General features: G+C 41.6%; 1 protein-coding gene across 1 annotated transcript in view; it reads left to right on the top strand.

The window, feature by feature from the left end:
* RELN (reelin) overlaps positions 1-18,908 on the top strand; it is a gene marked incomplete at both ends in the record, with an annotated part of 84,157 nt that overhangs the window by 26,941 nt on the left and 38,308 nt on the right. The window contains 7 exons of the mRNA XM_010079002.1: positions 500-612; positions 7,304-7,441; positions 8,094-8,280; positions 12,266-12,471; positions 14,183-14,354; positions 14,713-14,913; positions 17,041-17,276. Of these exons, the coding sequence (XP_010077304.1) occupies positions 500-612; positions 7,304-7,441; positions 8,094-8,280; positions 12,266-12,471; positions 14,183-14,354; positions 14,713-14,913; positions 17,041-17,276 (1,253 nt within the window). The remainder of the gene's footprint in view (positions 1-499; positions 613-7,303; positions 7,442-8,093; positions 8,281-12,265; positions 12,472-14,182; positions 14,355-14,712; positions 14,914-17,040; positions 17,277-18,908) is intronic.

Here is an 18,908-nt window from a genome sequence, read left to right on the forward strand (position 1 = left end):
CTGCAGATGGAGGGACTGGGGGGAACCAGCATCCCCAGGTAAAGCCTCCCAGGCAGGTCTCTGAAATGACTGGTATAACTGACTGGTAAATCGACTGTTGGTTTTTTTTTAAAGTCTGGAGATCACTTTTTCATAGTTATTCCATAGCGGACTTGCAGACTTACTCCATAGTCAGCACTAGATGCTGGGGTAAGAATATAAAAAAAAAAAAAAAAAATTGCACTAGACATCCCTAATGGAGGAAAACAAAACATTACTAGTCACTAATGCTAAACATACCTCTTTAAATGAGGCATGTAGTTTTCTCCTATCCTTAAGTGGACTACTGTTAGTTTTACAAGAAATTTCTCTGGATCATGCCAGGATTTTTCTGCTTTGGGGCCTTTCACTGCAACATCTGGACCCAGGCAAGATCCTGGTTCTGTGAATGTTTTACTTTCACTTCTGTTTCTAATTCTTCCTCAACATTAAATCTGGTTTTGAAATGTTTTACTCCAAGGAATGTCTTCCAAGTATGCCGAGCTGTCAGGAGTTTACATCAGCAAGTATATACCACTCCAGCGAATTTACTCAGTGGAGGAGAATCACTGTCCTTTTACCACAGAAGACTTGGTGAGCATTTCTTTCTTCTTTCTAATTTTTTGAGTGCAGATAATTTATCTACTTTAATATTGCTATGGCAGAGACCAAGTCCTCTGTAGATCATACTCAAGCTGGTGGGTAGGGTGCCAGGGTACTGAGGCTGACCCAGTTGCAGGTATTTAACATAAATAAAATGCCTTCCTCACATAATTAGAGAGTGGAATGTTGGTGAAGTCATTAGAAACTATTGTTTAGGATTGTTTTTAATACATACTGTGACTCTTCTAATAAAGTTCAGACCTTTTCAAAAATAGTGGCACTTGTTTGTAAATGCCCCATTGGAGGAAAGCTTTATTTGGATTGTTAATTTTTATTTTGCACATTCCTTATTGTTTACATCTTTAGACCAAAGCCTTGTATAAACAATAACTAATGATTCATTTCTGGGAATTTTTTACCTCTTGTTTCTTTTTATAGCATGTCTTCAAAAATAACATTCTCTTCTGCAAAAAAAGGGCAACAAAAATTACCAGAAAGCCCTACCCAATTCATCTTATTATAATCAAACTTGTTTTGCCTGTCTTAACATTTTTATTTATTTAACTAGATTATTTCCATTGTTTATTTTAAAAGCTTTATTATAGCATAAAAATAAAAAGTTGCATAAATCTCAATAATCTTCAGGGCTTCCTTCATTTAAGAATTAAATTATTACAGTTAGAGTTACACCTTGCTTATGTTTGAACTGAATCCATCACAGCAATTACAACGAGAGCTTGCTCAAATTAAATTATCATTGTATTTCCCTGTCCTTCATCATTTGTCTGCGCTCTCCACAGCCTCAACACAACCTCTTTCTATCAATCAGCCCTCGATGATACCTTCTTTCAACATATTGACCACTTTTACTGTACAGACAATATTCATAATTTTGTATTTACAGGCAAAACATCAGGGGCAAATATTGAATCCTTAAAGTGTATCAGGTCAGATAATACCAAATGGCACAAGTAAGTCTATGAATAACTCCTTTGTAGTTAGATTATAATGTATTAAATCTTACACACCATTATGTGCCACCAGCTGTAAAATCTGTGGCTCACACAGGCACTTTGGAGTTTAAAATTGTCTACAATTTTGCAGGATATACTCCAAAGTAGGCTGTTATTTTTAAATTTATTTGTAAGATCTATACTGCACATCAAGTTGTTATTATTATTTTACGCCGTATAGTTGATGTTCATACCAATGTTGTGGGCCTTTTTTTCTTATTAGGATCTAATAATAATTTTCCTCAGCATATGAGGTGATAGAAGCAAATAATTCCATTTTAATTTAGGAGACTGTGGGGAGAAATTATGATGAAATAATAGCCAGGTTCCCGCTTTATGCTGCACACAAATCATAACTATTTCACACTCTGTCTTGTATCTGAAGGGATTCCCGTCTTTTAGCAGAGTTTTATTTGTAATTAAGCTGCAAATTATCACTGAACATTACTTTGCTCTTCATAAAACACATTTTCAGTATGACTACGGCGTAACCAGGGTGAAGAAGAAGGATGGCTGCGTGTTCCCCACCAAAAGCAATCCGACACACCAGATGCATCTGGGCCACTTTCCCCTTCCTTTCCACCAGCAAGGAGAGGACTCAGGGCTCAGTTGCTCCTTTGGGTTGAGATTGGGAGGGGATTTTTTTTTTTTTTTTTCATTTTTAAAGCACACTTGCTGACAGAGGGCAGGTTTCTGCCTTTACAAAGCTGGGGGTTTCTGGAGATCACGTTGTGCAGAGCTCCTCCATCGCCCCAGCCGTGCAGGGGGCATCGCCCCAGCCGTGCAGGGGGCATCGCCCCAGTGGCCTGGCAGCGAACATGCTCCGTAGGGCTCTTCCTGGGGCGCCTTCCCTCCCTCTCCCCTCCCTTCCTCACCCACATGCTGCTGCAAAAAGCACCCCAGGGCAAAAGGTTAGTCATGGCCAGGAAGAACAGTGCAGAGGGTAAGACACAGGCCTCCTGCCTTCCCAAAAGCAGGGCGAGGGGAAGGGGCATGGGGGCCCTTCCTGCTGCCTCAGCCCCACCAGACAAGGGCTGCCAAATCCACAGCCTGCCCTGTGCTTACTGCTCAGGGAAACAAACTGCTGAAATGAGGAGTCGGGCTGCTTGGGGCCGGTTTTGTCCAGGCGAGCCCAGCCGGCAACCTGCCCATGCAGGGCCCATGTACCCACAGTTACCCCTCGGCAGGGCTGTGGCCTATGGGGCATGCTGCCCCCAGAACCAGGACCTGACATCTCATGAGCCTTGCTCTCACACCCCTGCACAGCCCCACAAGGATTGTCAGAGCTTTCATCCCTGCCTGCACAGCTCTCTGCTGAGGCTCTGCAGCTTGGGTGCAAGGGCAGCGTCAGGCTGCGGCACTGTGCTCGTGCCGACGGAAAATTGTTCATACCAGCACCTATTTCTCTTGTAAAACTTTCTGTGTGTGGTGGTATTTCTGCACGTCTGTAGATGTTCTGCATCTGGCAAGCAGGAGTTTACTAGGTCCCTGTGTTATCTGAGATTTGGGGTGTTAGGAAATCTGCTGCAACAGTGAGAGTTGTGTTGGGAGAAATGAAATGTACGCACCTGCTCGCTGAAATGGTATTGTACTTAAACTGAACATTGCTAACACTGATGAAAATTAATTTCAGTTTTATGGGAGGCATTTGCATATGAACAGGCCTTAATGAGATACAAGCAGCTGTCATTTGCTGACTTCATAAACAAATCAACACCTAATGACTGAATGAGAGTTTGGGGATAATTGGGTAAATGTAATTATGGTAACTCAGAAGGCAGAAATTATAATTTTATCAGCTACAAATTTGCATTAGTTCGTTAGGTTTTCTAATATCAGGAGAAAAGACAATGATTTTATTTTAAATCACATATCTGAAAAATTTTATAACAGAGCATAATTTCACTCACAATACATCTGGGACTCTACATGATTTCCTTGTGCTTATGTAAAATGTCACACAACAACAGTGACTTTTATTTGACATCAACCTGACTCTGATATAATGTCATCAGAAAGCCAGATTGCCTTCCAGTGGCACAAAAAAAAAAAAAAAAAAGGGGGGGGGGGGGGGATACGAGGAACTATGGAGGTTAATTTTGCTCGTAACAAAATGCTTTTGTAACTCCTTGATACTGCGCTTCCTAATTGAATAGGTGTCTGAATGGTGACTGTCCAGAAAGCCAGCATTTTGTCACTGAGAATGCAGCTGACACTCAGCTCCTTATTCTCTTTCCTCAATTAACATGGCTTTTTAAAAATTGTTGATTACAATTTTTAACAGCATAATCCTCTTAAGCTGTTGTTACCTTGAGGTGCAGAGCAGCCTTGGAAAGCTTTCAGAAACAGTGAGCAGGACTGGCTTTTCAGCGGTGTTGCTTTTGCAATTGTGAATTCAGCCTAACATGCGTTTCCCCTCGCCTGGAGAGGCGTCTGAACCCATGAGAGCTTTTTGCTGCCTGCAGCCGTGTAACGGTGGCCCTGCTTTCCACTGGGCTCTCAGTGACCTCTGGCTGGGTGGAAGGCCAGAGCAGCCCCTCACCCTGCTGCAGCTCAGGGGCCAAGGGATTCCTGCAGTGGCAAAGCTGTTCCCCAGGGGAGAGCTCTCTTTGCAGCTAAAAATAACCCTGCTCGCTAGGATGTGGCTCCGCAGGGACCGTCCCCAGTCACGCCTCTGATGCACACACCTCCGTTATAGCCACAGGTTCATCTCCAGGCGGCTACTCCTCCCTTCCTCCCCTTAAACAGGGGAAACAAATCTCCTGCCATCGCTGCATTCATCTGAGGGAACTTCTAAGGAATGAGCAGAGCTGAGCTCACCCTTAGCATGACCAGTAGCCAACGTCTAAGACTCGAGGAGGAAGATGGAGCCACCCCATCAGCATGTGGCTGTGTGCTCTGCGCCCTCCAGGGGCAGCTCCCTGCAGCCGGAGGGGACGATGACCTTCTCCAGGGAAACATTTTGCTCAGGTGAAACCCACACGAGTTGGCCTTGGTGTCAGCTCTGTGCCTTGCAGTGTGGGACCAGCCCTGGGAACAGCCCTGTCAGCAGTGCTGCATGGGGGTCTTCTCAGTAGGGTTTCAGGTGCGGCGCTCCCCTGGGCACAGAGGTGTGCCTTGTTATTACCTGTGGATGGGCTCTCCCCACTGCCTGTGTGGGGTGGGTGTGAGCCTGGTGTCCCAAAACCAGCCATGATGCCCCCACACAGACCCCCTGCAGGGACATTTGCACCTGACAGCAGCCAGTGAGGTGCAATACCCCTGGGGCCGCAGAGTCACCTTTACCTGCATGCCTTCACTAATGAAAGCCATTGGAGCCCAGCTGCGATGCTCTCCCTCCTGTCACCTGGACGAACAACATGACACAATTTCATTGTGCTGGAAGGTCATAGAGGTTTTTTTGCCTACTCTAAAACCTTTCTTTGGTTTCAATCTTGTTCCTCAGTGCATGTGAGAGTTAACACCAGTCACTACTGCTCTTTCCAGAGCACACATTCTCTGCCAGGGCTCTCTGCAGTGCCCTTGATGCTCAGTGGTGAACGTGAGCAACACCACCACAAGGAAATAAACAGTAAATAACTGTGGTGAATATTGGCTGTCTATTGTGCCTATGCAAGCTTAAGAAGTCCTTCATGTGGAGATTATTGGCATTGTGCACTTTTAATGGATAATTCATAGGTCTTGTAACATAACCCATCAATGCATTATATCCTGAGGGAGTATTTAATCGGCAGATCTGCCCCCATAGATTAGCTCTGCATGCTGTAAAAACAGAGTATTTTCAATATCAAGTAGGTACTTAAAGCAGACAACAAGGGTCATTTCAATTAAAAATCAAAGCCTTAGGAAGCTTCACTTGCTTTTTAAAAGAAATTCAAAATTGGTATTCTAAAAATTTCTCCAAGCGTGTACTAAAATAATTTCTGTGTGCTTGTATTATGTGACTGGATGGTTAACTGCTCTGCTGTACTGTCCATTTTAGATGCACAGGCCACCTCTGTATGTTTTTCCTCTTCCATACATGCGAGCATGTGGCTCAGCCACCTTTACAATATTCATTTTAACAGGTCATTCTACATAAATTTTGGGGGAGGAGAGGGGTTTTTTCTTAAATTAAAGTAACAGCATTATACCCCATGCCATCACTCTGTAGCCATATGGCTCAGAAACAAACTAGGAAAGAAGCTCCTACTTCTTCCAGCAACCTTCTGTTTGTTGTCGTCAGCCCACCTAGCTGGCCCTCAGCCAGGCACAGGTCTGTCCCAGTTTAACATCTGATTTTTAATTTTCTGCAGTCAGTGTTGATTTCCCTGTCCATCCCCTCCACAGCTCTGTGACCCGGCCTCAGTGCCCATGTTGGTCCCACCACCCCTTTGTTCCCAGACCCGTCACGCAGCTGGCCCAGCCCCTTTTGCTCCAGCATGATGAATGATTTCCCGTCTTTGTTTCACTTCAAGTGCAATAGTTTTTTCTTAATGTCATTCTGGCACGAGCATGAAGTGGAGGGTCCCTGCGCCCACCAGCTGGGAGCTGCCACTAGCCAATGCCTGTAACCTGTTGGATGTGTTCAGGTCGGCAGGGCAGCTTGAAAAGGCTCAGCAGTGACACTCTTCCCGTGATCCAGTTTCTTGCCCAGCCTTGTTGTTTGAGGGTGGTGGATATCAGTCTGAGTTTGGCTAGCAGGAGTCGCTCAGCATGGCAAATGTCAATCTCATATTGGACAATCTCCTAGAGGGCCAACATCAAGCACTTTTTTAATGGATAATGTCACCTGACTCCACTATAATAAGGGAAAATAAAGCTATTGAGGAGAAACTATTTGTCCTGGTTTCGGCTGGGACAGAGTTAAATTTCCTCATAGTTCACTAGAAAGGAGAAGCTACAGCAAGGTTTTCTGCTTGAAGAAGAATATTACAAATATCAGAGCTCAGTTATATATAGGCAAGCAATCTAATCCAATGATTCCTTATAGCAAACATGGGGTGTTACGGATTTTGTCTTGAGTAGTTGTCCAAGAGCAAGCTATTTGCAATGTGAAAAAAAATAGGTGCTATGAAACAGGATCTTTGTAAGAAACTGGTGATTGTAATGTCACCAGTGATATGCAAGCGAAATCTAGTCTAGAATAATCCTGACAAAAATAAATTTCTGTATCCAATAAAAAACAGTTAACTATCGTATAGCCAGTACTCAAGGGGGAGAAATGCTTACACTCAATAACTTAATTTCATATTTTTTTTAATAATAAATATATGAAGAAAGCTTTTTACACCACTTATACCCTGTGACCAAACATATAAAAATCAAAGTCATGCCATAGATCCATCTTTCTAGTTTTGCATCCTGTCACCCTCACAGAATGTCACGCAATAAAAATCCAATAATATTCATTGATAAGTTTATCTTATAATAATGCACAAAGTCCCTGTAACGTCTCTGCAGCCTTGCTCAGAAATGTCATTAATGACTGGAAAGTCCATTATATAGCCCTGTGCAAGTGGCATCATCAAGAAAGTTCATTTAGGAAAATCTGCCTTTGGTTGTGCCAGTCTTTGCAGACTGGGCTGATTGTGATATCAACTTACTTTATTTTTTTATAGTTGCATTTTACCTTTATTCCTACAGTTCTATAAAGAATCACAACTTAAAGCATTGTTATTGGTTTTAAGGTCCAGTGCCACACGTTTCCGCTGGAGTCAGAGCTATTACACAGCCCAAGATGAATGGGCCTTAGACAACATCTACATCGGGCAGCAGTGTCCCAATATGTGCAGCGGACATGGCTGGTGCGACCACGGCGTTTGCAGGTATAAAGCATTTGCCAGTTCCTCTTAATGATGGTCTGCTGATACATCAGGTATCCTGTTGTTTTGTGTGCTTTTTTTTTGTTTTGTTTTTGGCTGTTGTTTTTATTTTTAGATTAAAAGTTAAAAAATAAAAGCACTGTGGAGGGTTTGACCATTTAAGCAACATTTACAGCCAGTTGCTCCACATCTCTCTGTCCAAGAACTCATACTACCCTTGGGAGATCCAGGCACTGGAAGAGCTTTCAGTGGCACAGGGCTGCCTTGCTGCAGCTGTCCTGGTGACCCCCCCCAGCCCTTTGTACAAGGCCCCCCCAGACCAGCTCAGTGCTGGAGCCGTTTTGCTGGGTCAGACAGATGCCAGGGACCAGCTCAGCACTGCTTGGCTGCTGTTGTGAGATCAGGTGCAATGCAGTCAGTACAGACTACTGCCTGACAGCTTGAAACACTCTGGGCACTGCAGGGTTTTTTTAGAAATAAGATGCAGCTTGTTTTCAGTCATCCAGTTATTCCATCTTGTTTCCAGGATGCAAAATTCCAGTCCCAGAATTATTTATTATTTCACATCTAATTTTAAGGGTCAGTGGACTGTCTTAAGTAATTCTAAGTGTTAAATAAATCCTTTAAAACTTGTTACCTTTATGCCTCCTTCCAGGTGTGACTCAGGATTTCGGGGTAATGAATGTCAGCCTGAAAATCCCCTTCCTTCAACCATCATGTCTGATTTTGAGAATCCAGATGGCCTGAAGACAGAGTGGCAGGAAATTATCGGGGGAGAAATCGTCAAGCCTGAAGAAGGCTGTGGGGTCATCTCATCTGGCTCCTCGCTTTACTTCAATAAGGTACTAACAAGGGATGGGAGACTGAGAATCATAGAATCACAGAATGGTTTGGGCTGGAAGGGACCTTGAAGATCATTGAGTTCCAACCCCCCTGCCATGGGCAGGGACACCTTCCACTAGACCAGGTTGCTCAAAGCCTCATCCAGCCTGGCCTTGAACACCTCCAGGGATGGGGCATCCACAGCTTCTCTGGGCAACCTGTTCCAGTGCCTCACCACCCTCACATGAAAATACTTCTTCCTAATATCTAGTCTACATTTACCTTCTTTCAGCTTCAAACCCTTACTCTTTGTCCTGTCACTACACTCCCTGATAAAGAGTGCCTCCCCATCTCCCCTGCAGCCCCATTCAAGTACTGGAAGGCTGCTATAAGGTCTACCCAGAGCCTTCTCTTCTCCAGGCTGAACAACCTGTCTGATCTCTCTCAGCCTGTCCTCATATGGGAGGTGCTCCAGCCCTCTGACCATCTTCATGGCTCTCCTCTGGACTCGCTCCAACACACCGATGTCTTTCTTATGTCTTAAGAAAGGTCTGTGTCCTTCTTATAGCTTAAGAAAGGCATGTAGTGTGGGTTTGAATGGAGCATGATGTGGTTATATGGCAAATAAAAGGAAGGTGGCAGAAAGCAGCACACAGCGTGAGAAGTGCATTAAACAGCGCAGCTGTGCTCTGCAGGTAAAGAACAAAACAATCAAAAGAGATAGGGAGGGACATGTGCATTATGTATCGAAGAAACACCAGCTGTAATGGAAGGAAGTAAATCGCCAGTGTGTCGGGAAGCGTGTACATTCATACTGTCTTAATTGTGCATTTTCTGTTTTAAGACTCAGTTCTTTTTCAGCATCCAGCAGCTCCCATTTGTTTGTTGTGTACTGTTCTGGGCAAGGCATAGAGAAAGATTGGCTTTCCAGGTGACAGGCAGCTTAATTTGAGGTCACAGGATCAAATCTAGTGAAAAAACAACCCCTCCAGACCTCTAGAAATTGGTTAGCCTGTAGGAGGATATTCTTTGGTATAACTTGGATGCTTCACAGACAAAAAATAATAGAACAGGAAAAAGATATATGGAATTCTGCTAATTATTAGCGATTATAACCAAAATAAAATGAGATCTTTATGACCAGATGTAAGATTATGGTTGTAATCACAGATTTATTTTTTTATTGTTGCTCCTTGGGTCTAGTACTGGGTTTTGTTTTGTCCTTAATTGAAAGGAAGAGTATAAATGCAGCTATGTGCTTCTCTTTTAAAGGTTTGATCAAACTGCCACTCCTGTCATGAGCGCCAGATTAGTCCCAGGAGAATAACCCAATATGCAGCACTGTGTAATGGTGTGTTGTTTACCTCATTACAAAAATCTAACCCATCAAATAATTTTCAGCACTCCTACATAGTCTCACGTCCAGCTCCCCTGGAAATGCGTCTCTGTGCTGAAAATTTCATAATACACCAATCAGTGCAACTAGCTAATTGTGATAATTGGGTTTTTTTATATAATTTTCTTCTCTGTTAGATGTTTTTCCTTCTGGCTCAGTTCCTTATGCCGAGTTTCTCAAAGTAGTTTGCTAAATTGGAATTAACCTGCTATGATCTTTCTTCTGATTTCTGTTAAGGAGGAGTGAAAAACTAATTTAGAAATTCTTGGCTTTTTTCTATTGATCTCTAAGGGTTAGGTTATCATTCATTTCATGAGTAGTAGCAGTCTGTGTGCCATCAACAGAAGGTGGTTATTTAATTTCTTTTTAGATCTTTTTCAAGGCGTCTAGTGGCCATGCTGGTAGATAATAAAAAAATATTTTTATAGTTGCCCAACAGTTTTGTATTGTTTTGGAAGCTCATATTCACAGGCCCAGTTTCTTTGCATTTGCTCAAATAGACACTTTTTATTTGAATGTCTAATGTTTGCTGCCATAATCAATTACTGCTACCAGAATTAGCGTTGGCTTTGTTCTGCCGACCCCCTCTCTTTTGGTGTGCAGCTCATTTTAATCAATTGTAGGTGTGTTTGCAATACAGAGCTCTTTCAGTTAGCCCCTGCAATTCCTCTGAGGTTTTATGTCACTGGTGCCCTTTCTTAATTAACCTGGTTCTGTGGTTAACCCTTTGGCAGGCATTGCTGCTGGGGGGTGTAGATATGGAAAACCTCCCTGGAATAGTTTCACAGACAGAGCTTGATTCACTGCAGTATGTTGGGTATCCTCAGCCAGCTGGGACCCACCTGCTCATGGGACAGTAAGGGTGTTTGCATCTTTTTTATCCATTACTAGTTTGATTTGATGACGGTAATTCAAATCCCCATGGGTCTCCAAAAGAAGCTGTAAAAATAAACTATCAGTGTCACCTTGGCCAGTATGAACCACATAATTCAATGTGACTGTATCCTAAGTGAGTTTTTTGAGGCTCAAAGAATTCTTCACAGGTTTTAGTTGTCATTGGTCGTGTAAGCTAGCTGAGTTTCAAAAACACAAGCATTCAGCTTCCAGAAATTAGTCTAGCAGTGTGATGTGGCCTATTTGGCAGAGTCTAGAAATGAGCTATGGACCCAGGCTGTAACACCAGCAAAGCAGAATGTTCTGAGAAGGAAAGCAATAGACATTTATCTGCACGGAGTTTACCCTGAACTGGGTAGGAAGAGGAAAGAGGTGACAGGACTTATTTTAATCTATCATCTTATCAAAAAACACAGATGATATATGAAATCTTAGCTCGTAGATCTTATTACTTCTGTCCAACTAGATCATGCCACTTGCTTATCTCAAATTTGTCTGGAAATTTGTCAGGAGGATCATGGGTGTACAAGTGAGAAAAAAAGGGATGTACAGGGAAAAACATAAATCTTACTTAAAACATAAGCATAATTTTATAACTTAGTCCAGGTTTTCCTTTTTGGTACCTTTTTGTGCTTGGAGATGGACAGGAACCCATTATTTTTTAGGGAATTAAAAACAGTAGGCGTGTTGCTAGTTCTGCTCCATTTTGGGGGGCAGTGCCAGGTTGCAGCTACTTTTAATGAAGGCAGGAATATGATCCCTGCATCCCCTGTCCAGCTGCAGTATTTGGCTTTGCCCCACCTATAACACTTTGTGGCAGCACGGCACTGTGCCGGGGTAGGGCTGTGCCAGGCATGGGGTATGCGGATCACCTCTGCAGGGACAGTGCCTTGCCAGAGGAAGCTTATATCACATATCAATATCTCGTGGGCTTGTTGCTGGTCAAGCCCGCAAGCTCAGCCCCAAGCAGTGGGGCACAAGTGGAAGAGGGGAATGGGATAATTCCAGTTACACTAAAAGGCTTTTAAACCCGAAAGCTTTTTTAGCTGATTATGCTCTTCCTTTGCCAACATTCACAGAGCGACCATGTTGACCACAGTGTTGATGTCCAAGAGCTGTTTCCTGATAGAATTCAAAAACACCCTTGGAAAAGCTGTTCACTAAATTTTATGAGGCTATTTTTTCTCTCAGCTATGCTCAGGGAAACCTGAAACCAAATCCACAGGTTTTAGTTGAGAGACTCCTGGTTTACAACACTTACTAGGAAGAGAACCTGGTTTTGTGTAGGTACAAATCCTACTCAGGTAGGGCATGAAGAGAAAATGCCCCTCCCTTGTTCTGGTGTAGGAGGTGGGCTTCAAGCAACTGGTATTACAGGGGCTGAAATTGCAGATGACCTCTGCTCTTTGTCTTCTCTGAAGGTACTTGGGCCCTTGAAAGAATGAGATGAAACAGTTCAGTGGAAATTGTGGTGTGAAGTTGCATTGTTGTTGAAATCTAAGAATAAAAATTCTTGTGGGATCACACCAAGGTGATTAAGACATAAAGGACGGCCAAGCACAATCACTGTCACAGAAAAAAAGTCATGTTAACACAAAATTCAATGTCCTCCATGTTGTGCAATATTCATCTGTGTTGGACTTTAAATATGTCTCTTCATAGTGAAGGTGTCGTATTTAATACTATTTTCCCCTCCTCTGTTCTTCTTATTTTAGGCTGGAAAAAGGCAGTTGGTAAGCTGGGATTTGGACACAACCTGGGTGGATTTTGTCCAGTTTTATATCCAGATAGGAGGAGATAGTTCTTCATGCAATAAACCAGACAGCAGAGAGGAAGGTGTGCTGCTGCAATACAGCAATAACGGCGGTATCAACTGGCAGCTACTAGCAGAAATGTATTTCTCTGACTTCAGCAAGCCCAGGTATAATTTTGGTATAAACTAAATCCATACTGCATGAGTTCTTTTAAAAAAACAATTTTTCCATTTATTAAAACATGAATAATAGTCTCAAGTTATGAGGCTTAAAAGCCATAATTATACGGAAAATTTTCCAGGCTGCCACAATAAAGTCCTGTCGCTAGGGAGGAAAAATCTAATGAAAGTGGGCCTTAAAAAATCTGAAGTAAAACATAAAGTTTCCAGTCACTCACCTCCCATGTGAAACATGACTAAAATTCTAATATGTGCAAAAGATTAGCAAGCAAAGACAGAACTTGCCCAAAAGAGGTGTAGAAATTGCCATTTCCTCTGACTCTGGTTTCAGATCTAATGAACGTGTATTAATGTCACATATAACAAAAACTCCTTTAAAGAAATATTTGAGGAGAAGAAACCACATTCAGCATTTCAAATTTGCTTGTAAACTAGCTTGTCAGTGAAAATTTAAATTGAATTTGTCTGCATAGGTGTTAACATGATTTCCGTTCCCTCTAGTTCATGTCTTTGAATATGTAAATAATTTTATCTTCCCATCTTGTCATTTTGCATTGCAATGAACAATGTGTTCAGAGGGACTTCTGTAACTCAGCAAACTCTCCTTTTCTGAAGATGATTGAAGCACTTGGAAGTAAAAACCATTGAACTTTGTTTAGCCTCTACTTTGTCAAAATTACAGGACATATCCAACATAGAAGCTACATGCTGAAACTTTCATCACTGGACCATCCAATACATTATTTTTAGACAAAACATTTGCCCCTCTGAGTAACCAGGAGTGATGTTCCTTACTGAATACAGCTATGTAAATTTATTTTTCTGCTGCTTCAAATGTGGTCCAGATCTTATTTTCCAATTCCTTATTTCCTAACCCATAAATCTAGGAATCCTCTGGAAAAGAAGGTTCCCTGTAGCCCTGAACAATTGCTCCACTTCTCTCTGCCTAAGCAGTGAGTGAAGCAGGGTCCATGGTACCAAATAACATGTGGTGTAAGGAAAGAGCACAGAAGGGAAGAGTTGTATAAATGCATATATGTAAGGTGTCTGAAATAACACTGAACAAGTAACTTATTATTATACTTTTTAATGTAAGTATGATTAAGTTTGAAATGTTAACCTTTATTTGACATCACTTTTGCAAGGTGTTTCCCAAGTTGAATATAAAAAACTATCTGACAAGACCTAAAGTTATTTTATGAAGATCCATATAGCTAAGGGGAAATATTTTTATCCACAGCAGAAAACTCTGCCACATAATGTATTGCATTGTAATAGGAGGGTGTTTTTTTCTACAAATGTGACCAACCAGCAGAAGAGAATTAGAAATTACTTTTGCCAGCATATTTCACTGTTGCTTGCTGGCACATTAAGACTTGCTGGACATGGATCAGCTGACGGTTTAATTCAAAGCTGAATAGTTCAAATCAGTTCCTTATTATGCTAGGCAATGTAGTAATAGAGAGTAAAAAATAGCCATTGTCTTAAAGAGTTTACATTCTCCACAGACAAGAAGGACAAAGAAGGCTTCTTGATATGCAGTGTATAAATAGGTATCCAGATATCTAGAGGATTTCTGACAACTTCTATATGTAAGACAGAGACTGGTTTTCCTGCCTCTTTTCCCTGTTCAGAGGCATTTCTCCCATTTCTCTACAAACTGTGTTCCCTACAGTTCTTCTGAATTTCTGTTCTTCAGGTTTGTCTATCTGGAGCTGCCAGCTGCAGCCAAGACGCCTTGCACCAGGTTTCGTTGGTGGCAGCCTGTGTTTTCTGGGGAAGGGTACGATCAGTGGGCTGTCGATGACATCATCATTTTGTCAGAGAAGCAGAAGCACATCATTCCCGTTGTTAATCCCACTTTACCACAGGTAATAAGCAAGAAGACATCCCTGAAAAACAGGAACCATCCTCTCTGTTAGTAGACTTGTATTTGAATATAATTTTCTTAGAAAATATTTGGTGTATTTAAAGAAAGAGCTGTGGTGACTGCAGCTGTGTCTCTCTGTGTGAGAATAACCTGGGTCTTATTACAAAAACATCAGGCTCCTAATCTTTGCAATAGAGGATGTAATTTTGTATTTCCTCAAAAAGCCAAGACAGAAATTTTGGAAATTACAAATTTTTTTTAAATGACAAAATTTGAAAGTTGATAATTTTGGAAATTATTCTGAAGTCACACTGCAGGGTGATAGTACTTGTTGTTGCTTTTCTTTTCATTTCTAACAGAACTTTTACGAAAAGCCAGCATTTGATTACCCTATGAACCAGCTGAGCATTTGGTTAATGTTGGCCAATGAAGGGATGCCCAAAAATGAAAGTTTCTGCTCTGCCACCCCCTCTGCCATGCTCTTTGGTAAATCAGATGGAGACCGGTTTGCAGTGACTCGAGATTTAACTCTGAAGCCTGGATATGTCCTGCAGTTCAAGGTATTCCTTAAACATAAATACCTGCAGAATATCAGTAAAACTGCTCTTATTAAATACTTGCAAGATGTCACTGGGGCCACAGTTCAAAACAAGGTGATAAATTATACCACCACTGTGTAAAAAGTTGTGAAGAGCACAAGCATGAATTTATACAGTGTAAAATATCATGCTGGTTTTGAAAAGGACAGCTAAAACCTTGGTGCAGGAGAGCTTTTTTACCCCTCTGGAGAAATTTTAAAGCTGCTTATTCTTCAACACATTTCAAAAGTGGGTTGAAGTGACTGTCATTATGTTTGAGACAGTACTAGGAAATGCTACTGCACTGTCAAGGGAAAAAGGATTTATCCCATCTGGGGCTCCATGACTACAAACGCTCCAATGTAATTTGTGTACATTTTTTGTATTTTAAACTATTTAAGGTCTTACAAGCTGCTCTGTACTCCAGTGTGATTTTTTTAATATAATTTACTTTTATTGTGTCAATATAGGCTCCATTTAGCATTCTCTTCTTTAAAGGGCTTACAAAAATTTCAGTGGTCTGACAATACATCAGAATATGGGCTCCAAAGAAAGTGTATTTGTTTTGACAAGCTCTTGGTTCTGAACCCTAATCAAAATTTTATTGAGTTTATAATGAAATCCCATTGGTGAATTCTGGAGGTTGGTTGCAATGCAATTTTAATGAGCTCACCACAAATACATGGTCCTTACATAATTGGTGGATACAGACACTGAATAATTTACAAGTGGAATTATTAAAGAGATCAGATGTTTACAGGCAGCTTTTCAAATATAATTCCCACAGTTCTATAAATAGGAAAGTTAGTTAGAAATAATGGGATTTGTAAAATAATCTCATTTCATCTAGAAGTTATGCTAATTAAATGCTATGCAAACTGAGGGATGGCAGTACAATTTCTGAGTATTGCTTATAGTTTTATACCTTAAACTGTCTAAAACCCCAAAATATTCCAATACACAAATACCACTTACCCTGGACAAGGTGCTACTTGCCTCTTCACCACTTTCCCCTACCTCAGTGACTAAGTCTCCATTCTGTAGATTTGATCATCAACAGAAATTCAAAAATTGTTCAGTCTAAAAAAGCAATACTTAAAAATATTTCATATGCCTTCTATCTCTGAAACTCTTGGCAATGTAACATAAATATACAAAACATAAACATGTATCAGAGAACAGTGAGTTCTTCTTTATAAAGTCTGTTATTTAAGGCCTGAATTTATACTCCTCTCTTTTTTTTGAAAGCTTTTAAACTGGCCTGCACACAAATGTGCTAGTTCTATTTGCATGCTTTAATTTTAAACATATGGTTAAATGCTTTCTTGAGTTTCTGAAATTTCCATTTTAAATAGCTGCCTGGAATAATTTTGCATTGATAAACTCAAAGACGGTAATTTGTCAGAATTATTTCATTTTCCATGAACGATTTTGTTTTACATTTTACATTCTACAGCTCAAGTAGACTTTCTACAATAAAATAATGAAAACTAATATTTTACTGATAGCTTGAAAAATTAAATTGAAAAGTACAAATCAGCAGCTGATTTTTGTCTTGGTTACATTCTCATTTCACATTTTAATATATCTTTTTCTACTGCATCCAATTTTGCTCTGTTCTGTGGGCCAAAACTGTGGCGCCAACCCCCAGACATCATTCCTGTGAGGTCAATGACTAGGCTATGGTCAAGGCTCACAGCTCAGGGCAGGGGGGATCTGAGAGTCAGGCTGATCCTCTGGGCACATCAGGCAGACTGCAGATGGGATGGGTCTTAGAGGATACAGTTCTTCACACTCCTCCTGGGCCATGTAGCTGCACGGGCACAGTTTGCTGTTTGTGGTCCGTTATGCACCAAGACCTCTGAAAAGCTCTTTGCACATTTCAGTGTTTTGAACCCAGCAATCTCAATGAAGGAACAGTGGGAATTTTTTGCTGAGAAATGTCATATACCTGTAGTAAACAGACTCCAAGCATCAGTCACTGTTTGCCAGCAGGGTTCAAAGCAGGAGTTCAGAGAGCTAAGCCTCCCAAACTGAAAAGTCAAAGGTGGTTTGCAGCCAATAAATACCAATAACAGCGCTCATATCTGTTGCTCTGCTTTTTTGCAGCTGAACATTGGTTGCACTAACCAGTACAGCAGCTCAGCTCCCGTTCTGCTTCAGTACTCACATGACGCTGGGCTCTTCTGGTCGCTCGTGAAGGAGGGCTGCTACCCTGCATCTCCGGGCACGAAAGGATGCGAGGGAAGCTCCCGGGAGCTGAGTGAGCCAACTGTGTATCACACAGGAGATTTTGAGGACTGGACAAGAATTACTATTGTTATCCCCAGGTCACTTGCAGCCAGGTACTGTACACTGTAAACCAGCTATATCAGTGGTACCTGTGAATTAGCTGCTCTTCTTTCATGCTACATTAGGAAGAAGTTGCAAGCTGTGAATAAAAGTGGTGTTACAAATCAGCAAATCTGGGACAAATATAGTGTGCTCTCCAAAAGAGGGAGAAGCTTTCCATTTTAAAGGTGTCAGAATTGTCTATAAAACTAAATTACAAAGCAACAAGGAACCCAGAACATTTTAATTTGACATCAATCTCTTCATCATGGTGCTGTCTCTCTTTAGGTGTATGTTAGGTCAGAGGCACCAGCAAGAGAGTCTAAGTCACTTGATCCAAATAAGCCCTTTGAACAGGATTAATTTTACAGTTACCACTGGGCAATGAAACCCTAGAAGGGTATTTGAGCTACTGTGTAATGTGCCACTGAAGGTGGCCAGGACAGCTGAAGTCAAAGGAGGGAGGAGCAATAGGTGTGCTCATCTGCAAGTGCAACCTCAGCATCAGGTTAATAGAGATGAGAAGACATCAGATGGTGGAAGATGCAAATGAGCATTGAAATCAGGAGGCTTTTCTCAATCTTACTCAGATTTGGCTGAAGTTTCTCACACCCCTTGCTCACTGTCTTGCACTGTCAGTAAACTCCCCCCGGTTTGATTTGCTGCCTGCACCAACCGCTGCCTGCGCAGCCAGCAGCTGGCCCCCCGAGCCCCTTGCCATGCCCCACTGCCTCCTGCCTCTGTCCCCCCAGGCAGCTGCTCTGATGCTGTCCCTGGGCTTCAGCCCCATTCACCTGCCACGGGCTCCTCATCCTCAAGCCCCGGCACAGATTTTGAGTATGTGGCTTATTGTGTAGCAGGGGAGTGGTGCCTTTGCCATGAGGAGTTGAAATAGCAGCGTGTACCGTAACAAGTTTGTCTTTTCTTCAGTAATTACCCAATAAAAGCAGGTGCCAAACTGCACAGATCTGACACCAGCTGATTTGATTTACCCAAAACAAGCAGTGCAGAATCAATAGCAGCAATCTGTTTGGCATTATGTTCAGTAATGTGATCAAGAATAAGACGTTCGTGCTAATGCATGAAAAATCTAAGTGTTGTGAGTACGATGAAGGTCTCGGTGTGTTGAAAACTGAATTCGTTGTGTCACTTTGGAAATCATGGTTCATGCATTATCTGGAGAGTATCCCATTTCACCAGTTGGGCCAGAGCACTAAAACGATGATCATATACCTACCAAATCCCAGTGCATAGCAGGAAAGAAAGCAACAGGTTTATTATATTTTAGGCAGAGTAGCAAGGAGGATCTTAGTTAATCCATTGGATTGACAATGAGACTTTAAATCTGTTCTCCTCTCCAGAGCTCCTGTGAAATGATTCAGCAAAAAGTTAAAGACTGAAAATTAATAACCAGAATACTTTTTCTTCAACAAATTTTCTATGCAGTGGGTAAGCTGGAGTAACTTTGTGTAGGCTCACTGAAGTCCCTGGAGCAGTTTCAGTTATACAACTTAAGGGTTAGATCACTGTTTTCCAGGAATGTCATGTTGTCATCCAAGAATAAAAACTTAATATTTCTGTCCACATGTCCTATAGGACATGTTATTTGCTATTATTATTATTTTTAGAAAGTGGATTATTTTTTT

The sequence above is a fragment of the Pterocles gutturalis genome, unplaced genomic scaffold, assembly GCF_000699245.1.
Source record: "Pterocles gutturalis isolate BGI_N339 unplaced genomic scaffold, ASM69924v1 scaffold27023, whole genome shotgun sequence".
Lineage (NCBI taxonomy): Eukaryota > Metazoa > Chordata > Aves > Pterocliformes > Pteroclidae > Pterocles > Pterocles gutturalis.